At 37.7% G+C, this 14,401-nt stretch overlaps 1 protein-coding gene across 1 annotated transcript in view; it reads left to right on the top strand.

Moving 5' to 3' along the window:
• LOC105698991 (autophagy-related protein 16-1) overlaps nt 1-12,768 on the top strand; it is a 187,503-nt gene extending 174,735 nt beyond the window's left edge. The window contains exon 6 of the mRNA XM_012423667.1: nt 9,279-12,768. Coding sequence (XP_012279090.1) covers nt 9,279-9,375 — 97 coding nt within the window. The 3' untranslated portion in view covers nt 9,376-12,768. The remainder of the gene's footprint in view (nt 1-9,278) is intronic.
• The last annotated feature ends 1,633 nt before the right edge of the window (nt 12,769-14,401 follow it).

Genomic DNA, 14,401 nt, shown 5'->3' on the forward strand with positions numbered 1-14,401 from the left:
TGTATTTTTAGTTGTGGTAGGTTAGGTCAATAGTTCTATTCCGACCGCCGCACAGTGGCGAAAATGACAAAAAAACTGGCCAAAACATCAAAAATGAAATTTGTATTTTGGAATTATTGATCGTCAGAGTGGGTAGAGGAGTAATTCGGACATTAATTGCCAAAAGAAGCCTAATTGTCATGTGCGGGTCTGTACATCAGTCTAAAATTGACATTCGGACGAACTACTGGCATCGGTCTGTAAGAAGGAAAGTTTTACTAAGATTGAGTAAACGTGATTTTTTTTTAGAGGGTCTCTTTCCAATTTCGTTGATTGTAGAATATTGCTGGAGAACCGTAGAATATTTTATACCTTCTATGCTTATTTTATATTAATTAATACTAAACCTACCGACGATTTATACCCCCATTACAAAAACCATTTAAACCGGTCAATTTGACCCGTCGGTGGTAGGTTTATTGTTAAAAAGTTTTAAATAACGCATCAAGGTATAGAATACATTTACCAGTGGAGCTATTTTATTTTATGTTTAACGGAGAGTTTAAGGTAAATAAGAAATTAAAAATGTCGGACTTGTGGAAGGTAGAAATTCCAGGAGAACGGGGAATCTTAAACTGAAAGATAAGATGGCTTTAGAAACTAGAAAAGATTATTTAAAAATCAACCAGACGGTTTTCTGAAGATAAACTTCAGATTCTACCCGGAGAAAATGACATTTGCATTCTTAGCAAAAAACAGCAGTGCTGGTAAAATTTCCCTCTTATGTCCGGAATAATTGTAATAAAAGGACAAGTATTTACTAAATTTTACTAAACGTCGATGTAACCATAGGAGAGCTACCTTCGAAGAGAAATGCTTGGAAAATTCACAAATAGAGTGACGGTCAAATCAAATATTGTTGTTACTTCTTGATTAAATTAACTATATATCATTTGCTGTCTCTAAGAAAAAGGATTACAACCACTAATATAATTAGTATGGCCCCGAGTTTTTCGTTCTTCTTAGAGTAATATTTTTGCAAAAAATATTTGCCGGCCCATTTTCGCATTTATATTTCCTGAAGCTAGTGAAATATTTTATCATAACCGTGATTTATTTTTTTTGCGTGCAGCAAATGAGTCGATAGAATTCACTTTTTTTCATTGCCTTTTGTATTGTAATTGTGCGGCGCCTCAGGGTGGTATTCGTCCCCGCGGACATCGCACCCCAAAGAACATCCGATATCGCCCATCGATATCTCGTTACTAAAGCCACGTGCGTGTGTCGATTATGCGCGACGACTGAAAAAGAGCCACACTCTTAAAACCGCGTTTGCAGTAAAACCCTGATAAGCGCGCTCACCCCGCGGATAACGCGCGGAAGGAACGCCGAGAAAAATGGCCCGTAAAAGCCTCTAGTTTCTGGAAGCTAAACCGCGCCGAGTCCTTTTGCCTTTTTTCACCCGGCGAACGCACTCCGTGATATATGGCATGTTTATGTAACTTGTCTCGGGTAAATCAGAATATACGCCGAGATATGGCGCTTTGAGTACCGATAAAGGCTCGTCTTTTCGCCCCTGTTGGTATTGGCGCTGAATTTACCAACTTTTCAGGGCCTGCCAGGACGGTCGAAAATATATCTCTTCGAAATATAGTATTGTATTAAATATAGCAATTGATTTCGCTCATAGCTTAAAACACGCAGAAAAATAGTCCAATCTCGATGACCAAATTAAAGTTGACATTATTCATTCAAGAGGTTCAGGAAACGACATTCATTGTCCAGTTTGACGCGCGAGGCTGAACATCGTAGATAATGACTTTGTTGAACCATCTTTTTAAGGGTATTGGACCAAACTGTCCGAAACTTTGACACATGACTCGTGATCATCTAACAATTGTCCTGACACATTCAGAATTTAGATTTTTGACAACAAATTTTTTAACTTAGCCCAGACCAGAACCAAAATGGTGTCTCTGAGAATGCGTAGTACAGTTGCATTACGAAGGTACGTCGTATACGTACTATACTGTCGTAAGACATGTATACAAAAATTCCGCTACCTTTGTACCCTGATTTTCTACGCCATCTTAAGACGAAGTGAAATCCCCTTCAAATCAGTCGATTCGAATACAACATTTCTTTTTAAGGATATTGGACCAAACTGTCCGAAACTTTGACACATGACTCGTGATCATCTAAGAATTGTTCTGACACTTTCAAAATTTGGATTTTTGACAACAAAATTTTTTAACTTAGCCCAGATCAGAACCAAAATGGCGTCGAGCTCTTATATTTCGATCAATATGCAATTATTGAAGGCCCTGATATGAGAAACGAAAGGGTCAGGACAATTTTACGACAATTTAGAACACTCTGGTAATTGATAAACTCGCATTTGAACGGGATACGGGCAAGAAAAGTGTCTTACGCGCTTCTATGCTAAGACGGTGGGAATACGAGGTCTAGGAGTAAAAATTTAGTTGACACGGAAATCACAGATGGCGTAGGGGGCCCCTCTGCAGTCAATCTGGACCTCTAAAACTATGAATCCAGGGGATTTATGGAGTTCTACTCCGATTACTTTGTAATTATTGTACGAAAGTGACAGATGGAGTATGCCATTTAGTACAATATCCAATATAATTCGGCCTAGCTGTCAATATAAAAACGAACGTCGGCCCCGTAGGTACTTAGAAAAATCTTCTTTATTGACGTCGATCAAGTTCCTCGACGTGTTTCACTTCACCTTAAACCCTAGTAGCATAGAATAATTTCTAAATATTTGTATGTAATCTTTGCTAAATATCTCGAGCGACAGATTTTTTATGATTTCTTGTACATTTCATTCAAAGATATTTGAAATATTTGTTGAAAATCTCAATGACATATTTAGTTTCAATAATTTATAAANGAAAAATATTATGAAAACACACGGAGGTAATATTATATGAATATTACAGAGATAATATTTTAAAGTGAACCTTTTGCAAATATTTCAAATGTCTGGTAAATATTTACAAAATTTACGATATTCGTTAAATATATAGAAAATATAGGACAAATATTTTGTGCTACTAGGGAAGTATCACGTGTCGAGTCAATCGTTTATAAAACCTTGCAACAATCTAAATATACTGAGTCGTTTGAAATTTCATCACGTGACCATGGAGACCCTAAGGTACTCCCTAACGCCCATGATATTTCGTTCTCCATAAAAAGAAAAAAAAAATGTTTGCAAACAACGTTAAAAGAAATTAAAATTCCAGGGATATCGGAACCTTCCTCCGAGATACAACAATCAATTGGGAAAATTTCAAACGATTCCGTGCACCTTGTACCGTCGCGTCGTCCACGTGAGCGTTTGTTGCTGTCCTCGGGGCGTAAATCCGGGACCTCGCGATTTGCAATTAAACTCGCGAACACGAAGATAACGCGACGACCGTACGCCAACTCAATATTGTACGGCTGGTTTTTAAATGAATGTGGACCTGCGCTAAGCTGCTCTTATGGTCGGGTGATTTCTGTTGAAATCCGTGCGCGATATTCTCTTGTTGAGAATTGACTGGTTGAAATTAGTGAATCAAGTCGACTGGTTAAAATGTGGGAACCAAGTCGACCGATTGAAAGTAGTGAACCAAGTGACGCTCTTCGAGGCTCGCAAAGCTCTCGAAGGTAGCGTCCGCATGCCTCCCTCGCAGAGTGGGATTCTAACAAATTTGAGATTCTCGAATCAGAGAATCGCGTGGGAGGAGTAATGTTGGAAATTCTAAAATTACTTGAATTTTCTCCGGAAAAACCCCTAAAAAATGTAAAGGAGGGATTCCTCCAATGCCGATTGGTTAACTCCCTTGGACGTGCCAAATTTTTAGGTGCCGCCCTTTACTTCGTCCTTGAGTGTCCCAGGTGACTCGCACATGGGGTCGTCCGAGATCGACAAGAGTTGCCCGGGCACGGAAAATTCCCAGTACCACTAGGTAGTCCAACACTTGGGCGCCTTGGAGTCCACCTTTTTATGGGTTCATTAGGGTTGGACCATTTGAAACCGGAAATTTAGCAAATCCAAAGGTTGTTTTGAAAATAAATGAAACCGTGAGCGTGAAGCAATATACGTCGCTCGGTTCGACGTTTAAAATAAATTACTACGACCGCTGTAAAGCGATAAATAAACACGAAGGAAAGTTGTTCTCGGCATTGGGGCTGAAATCCTGAGAATTTGAGAAATCCGATTGTTAAACATATGATTGAATCTAATGTGTCAGGATGTATGTACGCAACACACCTTGTCCGGAGAAAAGTTTCATAAACGAGGCCCCTTGGATGTCCCGTTCACTTCACCTTTAAAGATCATCCTAAGATATCAAACTCGATATATTCCGCGGAACATTGTTTACTTTGGCAACTTGCGGAACTAGGGGAGAGCGTTCGTTGTTCACGAATTCCCGTAGGTCTCTGCTTCCCTTCCTCGTCCCTCCGTAACTAGCATATCTGAAAATAAAGCCCGCAAAACGTGGAGTGAAACTCGCTGGCGATTCCCACGAGATGGAGAACGCCCTGAGAGGAGGCTGCGCGCTTTGTAATAGTTAGTCAGTGGTCGCAGCGATTCACCCGTCCATTACGCTTTGAAAACACAATCTCGGCCCATAATTGGACTCGAATCACCCGCGGGCCACGGAATCGCTTAATATCACCCTGACGACGATGACGAGGCACGCACCGTGCTAATTTCTTCGGCCCAACCATGCGATTAAAAGTATCTCCTCGAAATAGGGTATACTTGTAGTCGAAACTTCTTTCAAGGTACGATATTGCGAAATTTCCTATTAAATTCCGTTTGGGATGTACGCGTATATGTACGAATTTCAAAGAACGTCTACACTAAATTTTTTTTATTTAAATCTTTTTTATACGAATCTTTCAGAAAACCTGGGAGAATTTATAAGCAATTCTGTGCAAAGGTACTTTTACGACTCTACGTCATTCAGCATATATACGGAAACTTGGATATTTTTTTAGACTGATTTTCAATTATATACGTATACGCAATTGTACGTATTTTGAGAAAAGCGCATTGCGGGACATTTGTTAATATTTGTCCTCATTTCTTTTCTCATCTTACCATCTATCTGTTTTGTTCAAAATTTCGAAGACTTTCGTATGAATTCTTGCGTACCCGTGTAGCAATAATTAGTATTTGGTACAATATTCGTCAACTGTAGGTCATATAGCGGCTAAAAATTATTAGAATTGCTTTGATATTGATATGTGAATATTATGATTTATTGGCAGAATATTCCATCGTGATATACGAATTATATACACATATTCCAGTATTGCAACGTACCCTGCCTTCCTTGTGGAGATCGTATCGCCAGGGTACGAGCACTGGCATTTATGTCCGCCACTGTACCATAACAAAATATCCTGTGCCTAGCCATATTTCTCCTATATTATACCAATATATTGGATATAATATTTACGGGAACACGAAGCATTGTATTAGTTCAATGTCGGCTAGTAATTGATAATATTATATTCTTCAATGATATTGGGCCAGCAATATACCAAGCTAGTACCAATATTTCTTGCTACAGGGCTACATACTTTAAATAAATATGCTCAGATCGAAAAAAATTAGAACATTACGGATTCGCATGGAATATGTTGAGAAAAGTTCAGCAAGTACTCTTAGACCCAACATTTTGCTGCTGTTAGATGTAACAGATGGCACCACAGTCAATTAGAGTTTCAGGAATCAGGAATTCAGGGGATTTCTTGAGTTTTACTTCGAGCTCTTTGTAATCATTCTATTGAAACGACATACGATGTATGCCGTTCCGTATAATACACCGAGAAAAAAAGAGCTGGTGAACTGAATAATATGACACCATTAGAACCATTTTTGTTAAATGAGCGCAATTTATCGTTTGATTTACTACAAATTGGTAGCTGCGACTATTTTTCAATAGCTGGGCATCCTCCTGGCTTTTGTACAAATTTTGTAGGAACGGTAACCATATTTATAGTAAAGGTTTTTAACATTTTGGAATATCTAGGTTATCTTTTAAATATTGTTAACTAATGTTGCAAGATATTGTTATGTACTCTACTTTTAGAAACTGCAACAACATTGCTAGTATAACCGTTTACCATTGTGGTTTGGTTAAATCAACTTCCAATTTGTACCCAACGTTTCTAAAAACTTTCTTGAAAATAGTTTCGATGGCTCCGATAGATGGCGAGGATTTCTCGCAAACGATACGGATCGCTCGTTTGCATATAAGATACTTCTCCATCCCTAACTGACGTCAAGACATGCGAGAATACCTACAAATGAAGCATGATAAGTTTAATAAACATCAAGAATTACAAAAAATATTTTCGGCAAATGAATTCATATTTAACAGAACTATTCATGACGGTTAACAATACTATCTGGGCATGTAAAATATTTGCCGATATACTCCGTTAACAATAATAAAATGAAATTTTACAACATAAGTATTGAAAGGTTTTGTTATTCTTCCTTTGAATGTATAGTAAACGTAGAATTGTTCATTTTACTATTCCCAAAAGGTAAAAAAATATAGCAACTATCCCTAGATTTCCTAGTCCAGAAAAAAAGTTAATTTTATTGTAAGAAGTATCCGAGTTCTTTTTTAACTAGGAGGACTAATTAAAAAAATAGTTAATTTAACTGCATTTTTCTCTCAGTGTATTCAATCCAGGAGGCACAGCTTTCAATCTAAATATAAATGTTGTTAACGTCGCTCGTTCTTTCTGATGGAATATCAGTTAAAATAATATTTTTTACCGACGTCGATTAAATTTCTCCGCGCCTTTCACAGCACCTTAATTCCTGAATTAATATGCAAATCCTAGTGGACAGCTACTAAGACACCCGCCTCGCAGGGTGCTTCAAGGGGGAAAAAGAAACACGAGCGAGTGTGCAGTCACTAACGAATTTTCCCGGACATCGCCTCTCTGGGGCAGGAACTAAACTTTATCACGAGTTTAAGAGGGTATGAAAGAGTTAGCCTATATACATTATATCTAGCAATATACATTATATCTGAGAAGTCAAATCGTTGGGGAAAGTATTCTCCGAATTGGGTGTACCGATTCGTTTCAAATTTTACCACGGGAATATGGAGGCCCTAAAGTAGGTCTTGGAACTCATGAAATTTCATTTTTTATACTAAATTTATTTACTTATCATGGACTAGAACCAACATGGCGTGGTCCGTGCACGTTTTTGATGTTTTACGCTTCTTGGAGGCTTAGAATCAAAAATGAAGAGTTTCAGGACCAAGCTCGAACAATTTAGAATATCATAGAAATGGAATATTACAAAGTTAGATGGGAAAATGTGGTAAATACTTTCACCAACGATAGCAAGAGAATGCTGGCTTGTTCTGCAGCTAACGCTTGTTTTTAGAGCAATAATTTAGTTGCAGCTAAACGTCACAGATGGCGACGTTGGTTTTAAACAGTCGTTAGAATAATGAATTCACGGGATTTCGACAGTTTTACACCGAACTTTTTATCATTGTTTTATCGAAATAACATATGGAACGCTTCAGTTCCAATAATTCTCAACGTAGACTGTAAACAACTTCAACATAAATATAAATGTCGGTAATGGAACGCGCCAGCTTATGTTCCCAGTTGAGTATTCAAAACGGTATTCCTCCCAAAAAGGGTATAGATGAATTTTACTTCATCGACGTCGATTCAATTTCTTAACGACTTTCATATCCTCTTAATTGGGTGATATTAGCAGGAAATTTAACTAGGGATCGAGGCGACCGGAACACTTTTCTGAAACAGATTTAAGTGAAAAATACGCTGACGTGCACTTTGACTCGCTTGCTAAATGTAGTTTAAGATGACAGGTACTTAATCTATTGCGATACAAGAATCTTTTACTTCCGACATTTTTTACGGACCAAGCATAAGTATTGCAAGTGAAGCTCGCAGTAGCTCGAATGTACATACTATGATCGAGTATGGCACAAATAAAATCATAAAACAAGGAGTTGATGCAGTGATGCAGACCTTTCCGAAGTCAGGGAATACTTTTGATTAAAAGAAAAAATATGCAAAGGACATTTACAGTTACAAATTTTTATAAAAATCACTAAGGTCGGGATGCCCCAGCCTTTGGCGTGAACAAGCTCAATTTTTATTATATCGAAAATGCAATTAAAAAAAATGAAAGAAGGACGCGACGCTACTCAGCTAGGTCAGTGCGGTCGCCCATTTAGCGAGCGATACTTCGTTTCAGACGCTGCACATCTAAAAGTATTGTGATTTTTTATACCGAATATTTTGCGTGTAATTTTAAAGGTCTAACCTGTTTTTTAAAACGAAAAACAGGGTGCGCGTTAGATGTGAAACTTCTTTGAATGAGAGTAAGGTTGGGAGAAGGTAACGTTAAATAAATAGTTTTTTTGCCATCCTCTGTATTCGTGACAACGATGGCAATTTGTCTGCTGGCTGTTTCAGTGGCTTATTACGCCTTTGCTCGTTTAGTTGCTGTTTTCGCCATAACCAATTTTAAATGATTAAAATTATGAATTTGTAAAACTTCTACTTGTTATGTACTTTCACAACACTTTTCGACAATATCTTTCTCATTAGTCAGGGAGTAGAGGCAGGGTAGCAGACGCGGCTGCTAGCGACTCGAAATAGCGTCACAAGGCATGCCTTACTCCCCAGTCTCAGCAGGGAGGAGTGGGGGTGCCATAGCAGTATATTGTATAAAAATAACCGCTAGCTACGACTCGAAAACGCGTCACGTTGTATGCCTACTCTCTCTCCCTAGGAAGAGTGAGGAGAGTATAATGTAATATGGAACCGCGACACGAAAGCCCATCACATTTTGTACCTTCCCTACCAGTATTCTTCATCGTGACGCTTTTTGGTGTCGCGAATGAAGCTTACCCCCTGCTAAAAGAAGTTTCACTTGAATAAAGTTTTCGAGTTTCTAAAAATGTCACAGTAGGATACCGTCTTGACCTTAGAACTACCGGCGGATTTTTTTGGCTGCGGTAGGCCATCTAAAACACGTCATTTTGACTGGGCTCGGTAGTTCTAATGTTGATCTGACCGACGGGACTTGAGCGTCTATGCAGCCTAAAGAGGTCATGCATATTGACTCAGCAGCATCCCGGGTGAATGGAGGTCCACCCCTCTGGACTCGAGACCTCATTTTGACAGCGCATTGAGTGGAATACTGAGCCCAGAATTCACGTGGCACGATCTTTCATCGTAGAATGATCCCGTTTTGTTCGCAGATCCCCCGTGTCGGCGGTGTCCTGGCATCCCCATGGCGCCCTCCTTGCGTCCGTGGACCGAGCCAAGAAGGCCGTCATCTGGGGCGATCACGTCTGATGGGACGAGCGATCCTGCCCATCCAAGGATCGCGAGCTCCGGAGTGTCGGAAGCTGCGATTTCAGAAGTGGGTCCTTCAGGGGTTGCCTGCGGTGTTAGGTCGTCGAGAAGATTTCCCTCCGATGCTCCAGATGCCCCCGAAGAGGTGGACCGCCGGCTCCAGTCGCTTAGGCGAATTTCCCAAGGCAGGATATATTTCGGAAAAATGTAAGGAAGAATGTAGCACTAAAACTACCGATGTATACGTACCTATTCCTACCGGGACCGGTTAAATGGCCGGTTTTTAAATAAATCTTATATTTTCATCCGATGAATGCAAGTAATGGTGTCAATTTACTAAGGGCGATGATGAATGAAATGACTTTGAAATAATAATTCAATGAAAATGTGTTATTTCTTTTTCATTTTAATTTCAACAGTTATGTATTGTTTCCAATTGAACTGATCGCGCTATCGTAGGCGCGAAGATCTACACGTAGCTGAGGAAATATGTGCACGCGATGAATATCGATGGTAGGGTGACAATACTCAACCGACAGAAATAAATGAAAGGAGAATACCCAAATTTGCCCTGCGGGTGTCGACATCTATGTATGGAATGAAATGATGTCGGGGAGCATACTCGAATTTGTTTAGAATTAAGATTTTAGAGATTCGGTCAAATGACCGGTAACGGTAGAAATAGGGATAGGATGTGTACATATGTGCCGATGATTGTGAAAGTGGCCAAGGTCACTTTTCTCGTTGCGAAACTAATTTCACGTTAATGTATGTTTAATGTATGTAACACGAGATATGGAATAAATTCATGTTCCTATATTTTTTATTTAGACCACTTTCATAATTACCAGCCGACATATCTAGGAACAAATCGTGCTGTAAAAGAAATAGGTAATACAAAATTGATTTTATACATTTTATAGGACTGGTAGAGAAATCAATTGAGGTAACGCGGTAAAGTTAAAGAATTATTTTACGTGGACATTTTAAATCATTTGACCGGATTGGTAGTTTTAGTGTTAAATCTGCGTTTCGAAGGGCGGTGAGAATTGTGACGATGTACACCGTGTGCACTCGTTGCACAGTGTTCGGCTGCGATGTAATAATTTTGGTGACTGCGATAGGAGTCGGTGAAATGTCTGATAAGTTGATAAGTGTCTGACAAGTTGTTCAAAACCATTCGAAGTTCATTTTGTAGTGTAATTTGTATTAGATTGCAGTTTATTAATCAACGCGGTGCTACAAGAATGCCTGTAAATAATCTAGAAATAGGGAGTGATTAATTTGTTACGGTGGAGTGTCACTAACGAAAAATTTGGGCACGGGGTTTGCAGAACCATTCAGTGAAACTAATTATATAGATATTGCGTGTTTGTAGCATCTATCACGGTCGAATTTTCGACTGTTATGTACGTATTTTCTTGTCATTTAAGATTTCACCTTGCAACTCGGCACATTGTTAGGTATGCACCCTCGTAAACTTTGTCCGGAATTATGCAGCATTGTATTACGTGCTCGGAAGTTTAATGCAGAAATTGTTATGATGAATTTTCGTGTATGCAATATGCCAGCTTATTCGAAGGACTGCAATTGAAGATGTACTGTCTCTTTTTGACTCTTTAAGGGGTTATGCCACCCTAAGGTATTAAAATCAAACCTATAGTTAAATATTTATTGAGGCTAAATAAATTTCTTTACGAAACATCTGTTTGGAGGACTTTATTAGATATATATTGAAGAGTATAACAATTTTTTTTTTCTTTTTTTCATGTACAAATGGCGACGTCCTAACCCAATTGCCTAACCATCTCTTTTTGCGGACGCAAAATGGTGTACAGCATTTCTGCCAGGTTTATTATGGAGCAAAACCAAAAAAAATTTCATTACCTACCCTTGAAAGACTGTTCAACAACGTAGGATGTTTTTTAAATATCGATTTTCTTGAAAATGGTGGTGGTGTTTACTGAATTTAACATTTTTGCTCTAAAATGTACATATAAGAGTGTTAATTCCAGAAAGATTTTTCAATATTTTGCAGAAAACCTACACACCTTGCAACAGAATGTATTAAAGAGTATTCTACGAACATTTATGGTAAATTGGATAAAAACGATAAGAATTACACTGTATACCGAGTGTTGAAATGCCATTTTAAAGGAAACGCATTTAAGGTTCTGAAAATGATTTTCTCTGCGTACAATTAATAATTCTTTGTTCTAAAACCATTTGTATCATATTTAATTGATTAAAAAAATTAAGAAAAAAAAACAATTGAAGAAAAAAGTAACAGCAATTTTTTTATTAATCTGGGGTGGCCTATCCTCTTAAATCACCTCCCAAATGATTTCCAATACAGGACTCTATTCAATAAAGTCTGCCGACGACTTCTTTATCTTGTGCCAAATTAGTTCAAAAACATCTGTTGATGCAGAACCTGCTGCACGGTGTATGCATTAATTAAATATCGAGGACTGTTGACATACATTATTCGAAAAAACCGTATCAATAGAAATTCTGAAGCACCAACGTCAGGATATCGAGTTTATACTAATGATCTCCGGACCACGTTGCAATAAACTGATACAAATCATTGCATGAAACATATTCTCGAACTTGCACTGCGGTATTCGAAATTGCGACACGATTGGACGTTTCAACATCTCAAAAAGGAACTTCAAGTTTGAACTAGTTCTTCGTCATGAAAGTCAAGGATGAGAATGATAGAAACTACGTTAAAAATGTATGTTATTGGTATAAACATAGACTATTTATGTAAGTTGGTTAGAACATTGGGAACGAAGTTAATCAATGGTACAAAGTCCTTCTAAGCGATACAGATCGACACTTCCGTAAACATTGTTAAGCAACAAGCTGCAGATATTAAAAATGTGCGTTATCAACAAAAAGATTGATCGTTCACGTAACTTTGAACACTTCTAACAATAGTGAATTTTAAAATAAGGGTCACATCGGTCATGAAAGTAACTTCTTCCATAGACATTGTACAAGTGTGAATTAAAAAATGCAACTTATATTTACAAAAGTATTCTCAGTACAATGATTTTAAGGGCCCTGATTGGTTCAGAAAATCGTAAATATCGATGTTCTCATTTTTGTCATTAATGGAGAACACTAAGAAGAAGAAGGATGTTTATAGGTCCAGGGGTCACCGATTAAAGGTAGATGCAGAATTTCTCTTATATTGTACTTAAAAGCTTATGGGAAGTTTTATAAACGCGTATTTCTCAAAATAACTTTATTGAAACTGCTAATGTGTTTAACTCGAACTATTTATCCGATTGACTTTAAATGTGGGGTACACCTCTCAGTTAAGGTGATGTGAAACAGGCGTCAAAGAAGTCTCGTATATGAAACTTTCCTCCGAACTGAATAAACCGAATCGTTTCAAATTTTACAACGTGAATATGGAGGCTATAAGAAAGGTCCTAACACCCATGATATTTCATGTTTTTAAATTTATTTATAGACATTTTTAAAATTTTTCATCAAAAATGAAATTTCATGGGCGTCAGAACCTTCTTTATAGCTTCCATATTCACGTTGTAAAGCTTTAAACTATTCGGTAGACCCAGTTCGGAGAAAAGTTTCATGAACGATTTACCCCTCAGATGCCACTTTCAGATCTCCGGAAGGGGATGTGAAAGTGGCGTCCAAGAGGTCTCGTTTATGAAACCTTTCTCCGAACTGAATGAACCGAATCGTTTCAAATTTTACAACGTGAATATGGAGGCTATAAGGAAGGTCCTGACACCCATGATATTTCATGTTTTTAAATTTATTTATAGACATTTTTAACATTTTTCATCAAAAATGAAATTTCATGGCTGTCAGAACCTTCTTTATAGCTTCCATATTGACGTTGTAAAGCTTTAAACTATTCGGTAGACCCAGTTCGGAGAAAAGTTTCATGAACGATTTACCCCTCAGATGCCACTTTCAGATCCCCGTAAAGGCATGTGAAAGTGGCGTCAAAGAGGTCTCGTTTATGAAACGTTCCTCCAAATTGGGTGTGCTGAGTCGATTCAAAGTTTACAATATAAATACTGAAAATTCACGAGTGTCAGGACCTTTTTTATAGCTTTCACGTGTACGTTGTAAAGTTTGAAATGATTCAGCACACCCAGATCTAAGAAAAGTTTCATATGCGATTAACCCTTCGGATACCATTTTCATATCCCCTTAACTGTCTCTACTGCATGAACTGCTCCGGTGCATGTACTTTTATCAATACTGTTTCTTTTTTTACCACGATGTTCTTTACCATAAAGTTTCATTAACAAATTCTTTTTTTCGTCTGAATGTCGCCCTTGCATTAATAATGATTTTTCGTTATGTCCGTAGTTGATTCGATTAAGGATTCTTTATGGATTATGAAAATCAGTGGTTTTTTTGTTTTAACTTAATTTGACTGAGGAAATTTCACACCAGGATGGAGGCGTAAGAGATTTAGTCAGCCTAAGTTACCTTTCTTTAAATATTGTTAAATAAATGTAAGGACCTCAAACAGTTTGGTTTTATCTTTTAATGAAAAGAGAACTGTGGAAAGAAGCTCAAATTTCTGCTCGCTAGATCGAGCAAGGCTCTTCATTTAGCTGACTTGACTCAAAATTATCGAACGAAGTTGAAGCTTGAGATAAAATTATTATCAGTCATTCTGCGCCTTCAGCAAATATTATTTAAATAACATTACGACCGTTCGTGATCTTTCTCTTACGTCTTATTGTTAGTCGTTGACGGATGTTGCCATGATAAGACAAGCTTCAAGAGATTACACCACTTTAATGCCGTAGAAAGACTGTTATGTTTGAGAATTACTTTTTTTAGAAAACGACAAATAATATAAAATATCTACAAATAAACACTTTGTGTACAAGTGTTAAAGTACAAGGGTAAAAAAATGGTTTATACATTTTTTTAATCCAATGACGTCGCTCAAAGCTGGTCCACGAAAATATTTTTCTGGAGCGCCAAATCGGCGTACAGAGTAACTGCAAATTTGGCTATA

The sequence above is a fragment of the Orussus abietinus genome, unplaced genomic scaffold (assembly GCF_000612105.2).
Source record: "Orussus abietinus isolate OABI.00-Male unplaced genomic scaffold, Oabi_2.0 scaffold96, whole genome shotgun sequence".
Classification (NCBI taxonomy): Eukaryota; Metazoa; Arthropoda; class Insecta; order Hymenoptera; family Orussidae; genus Orussus; species Orussus abietinus.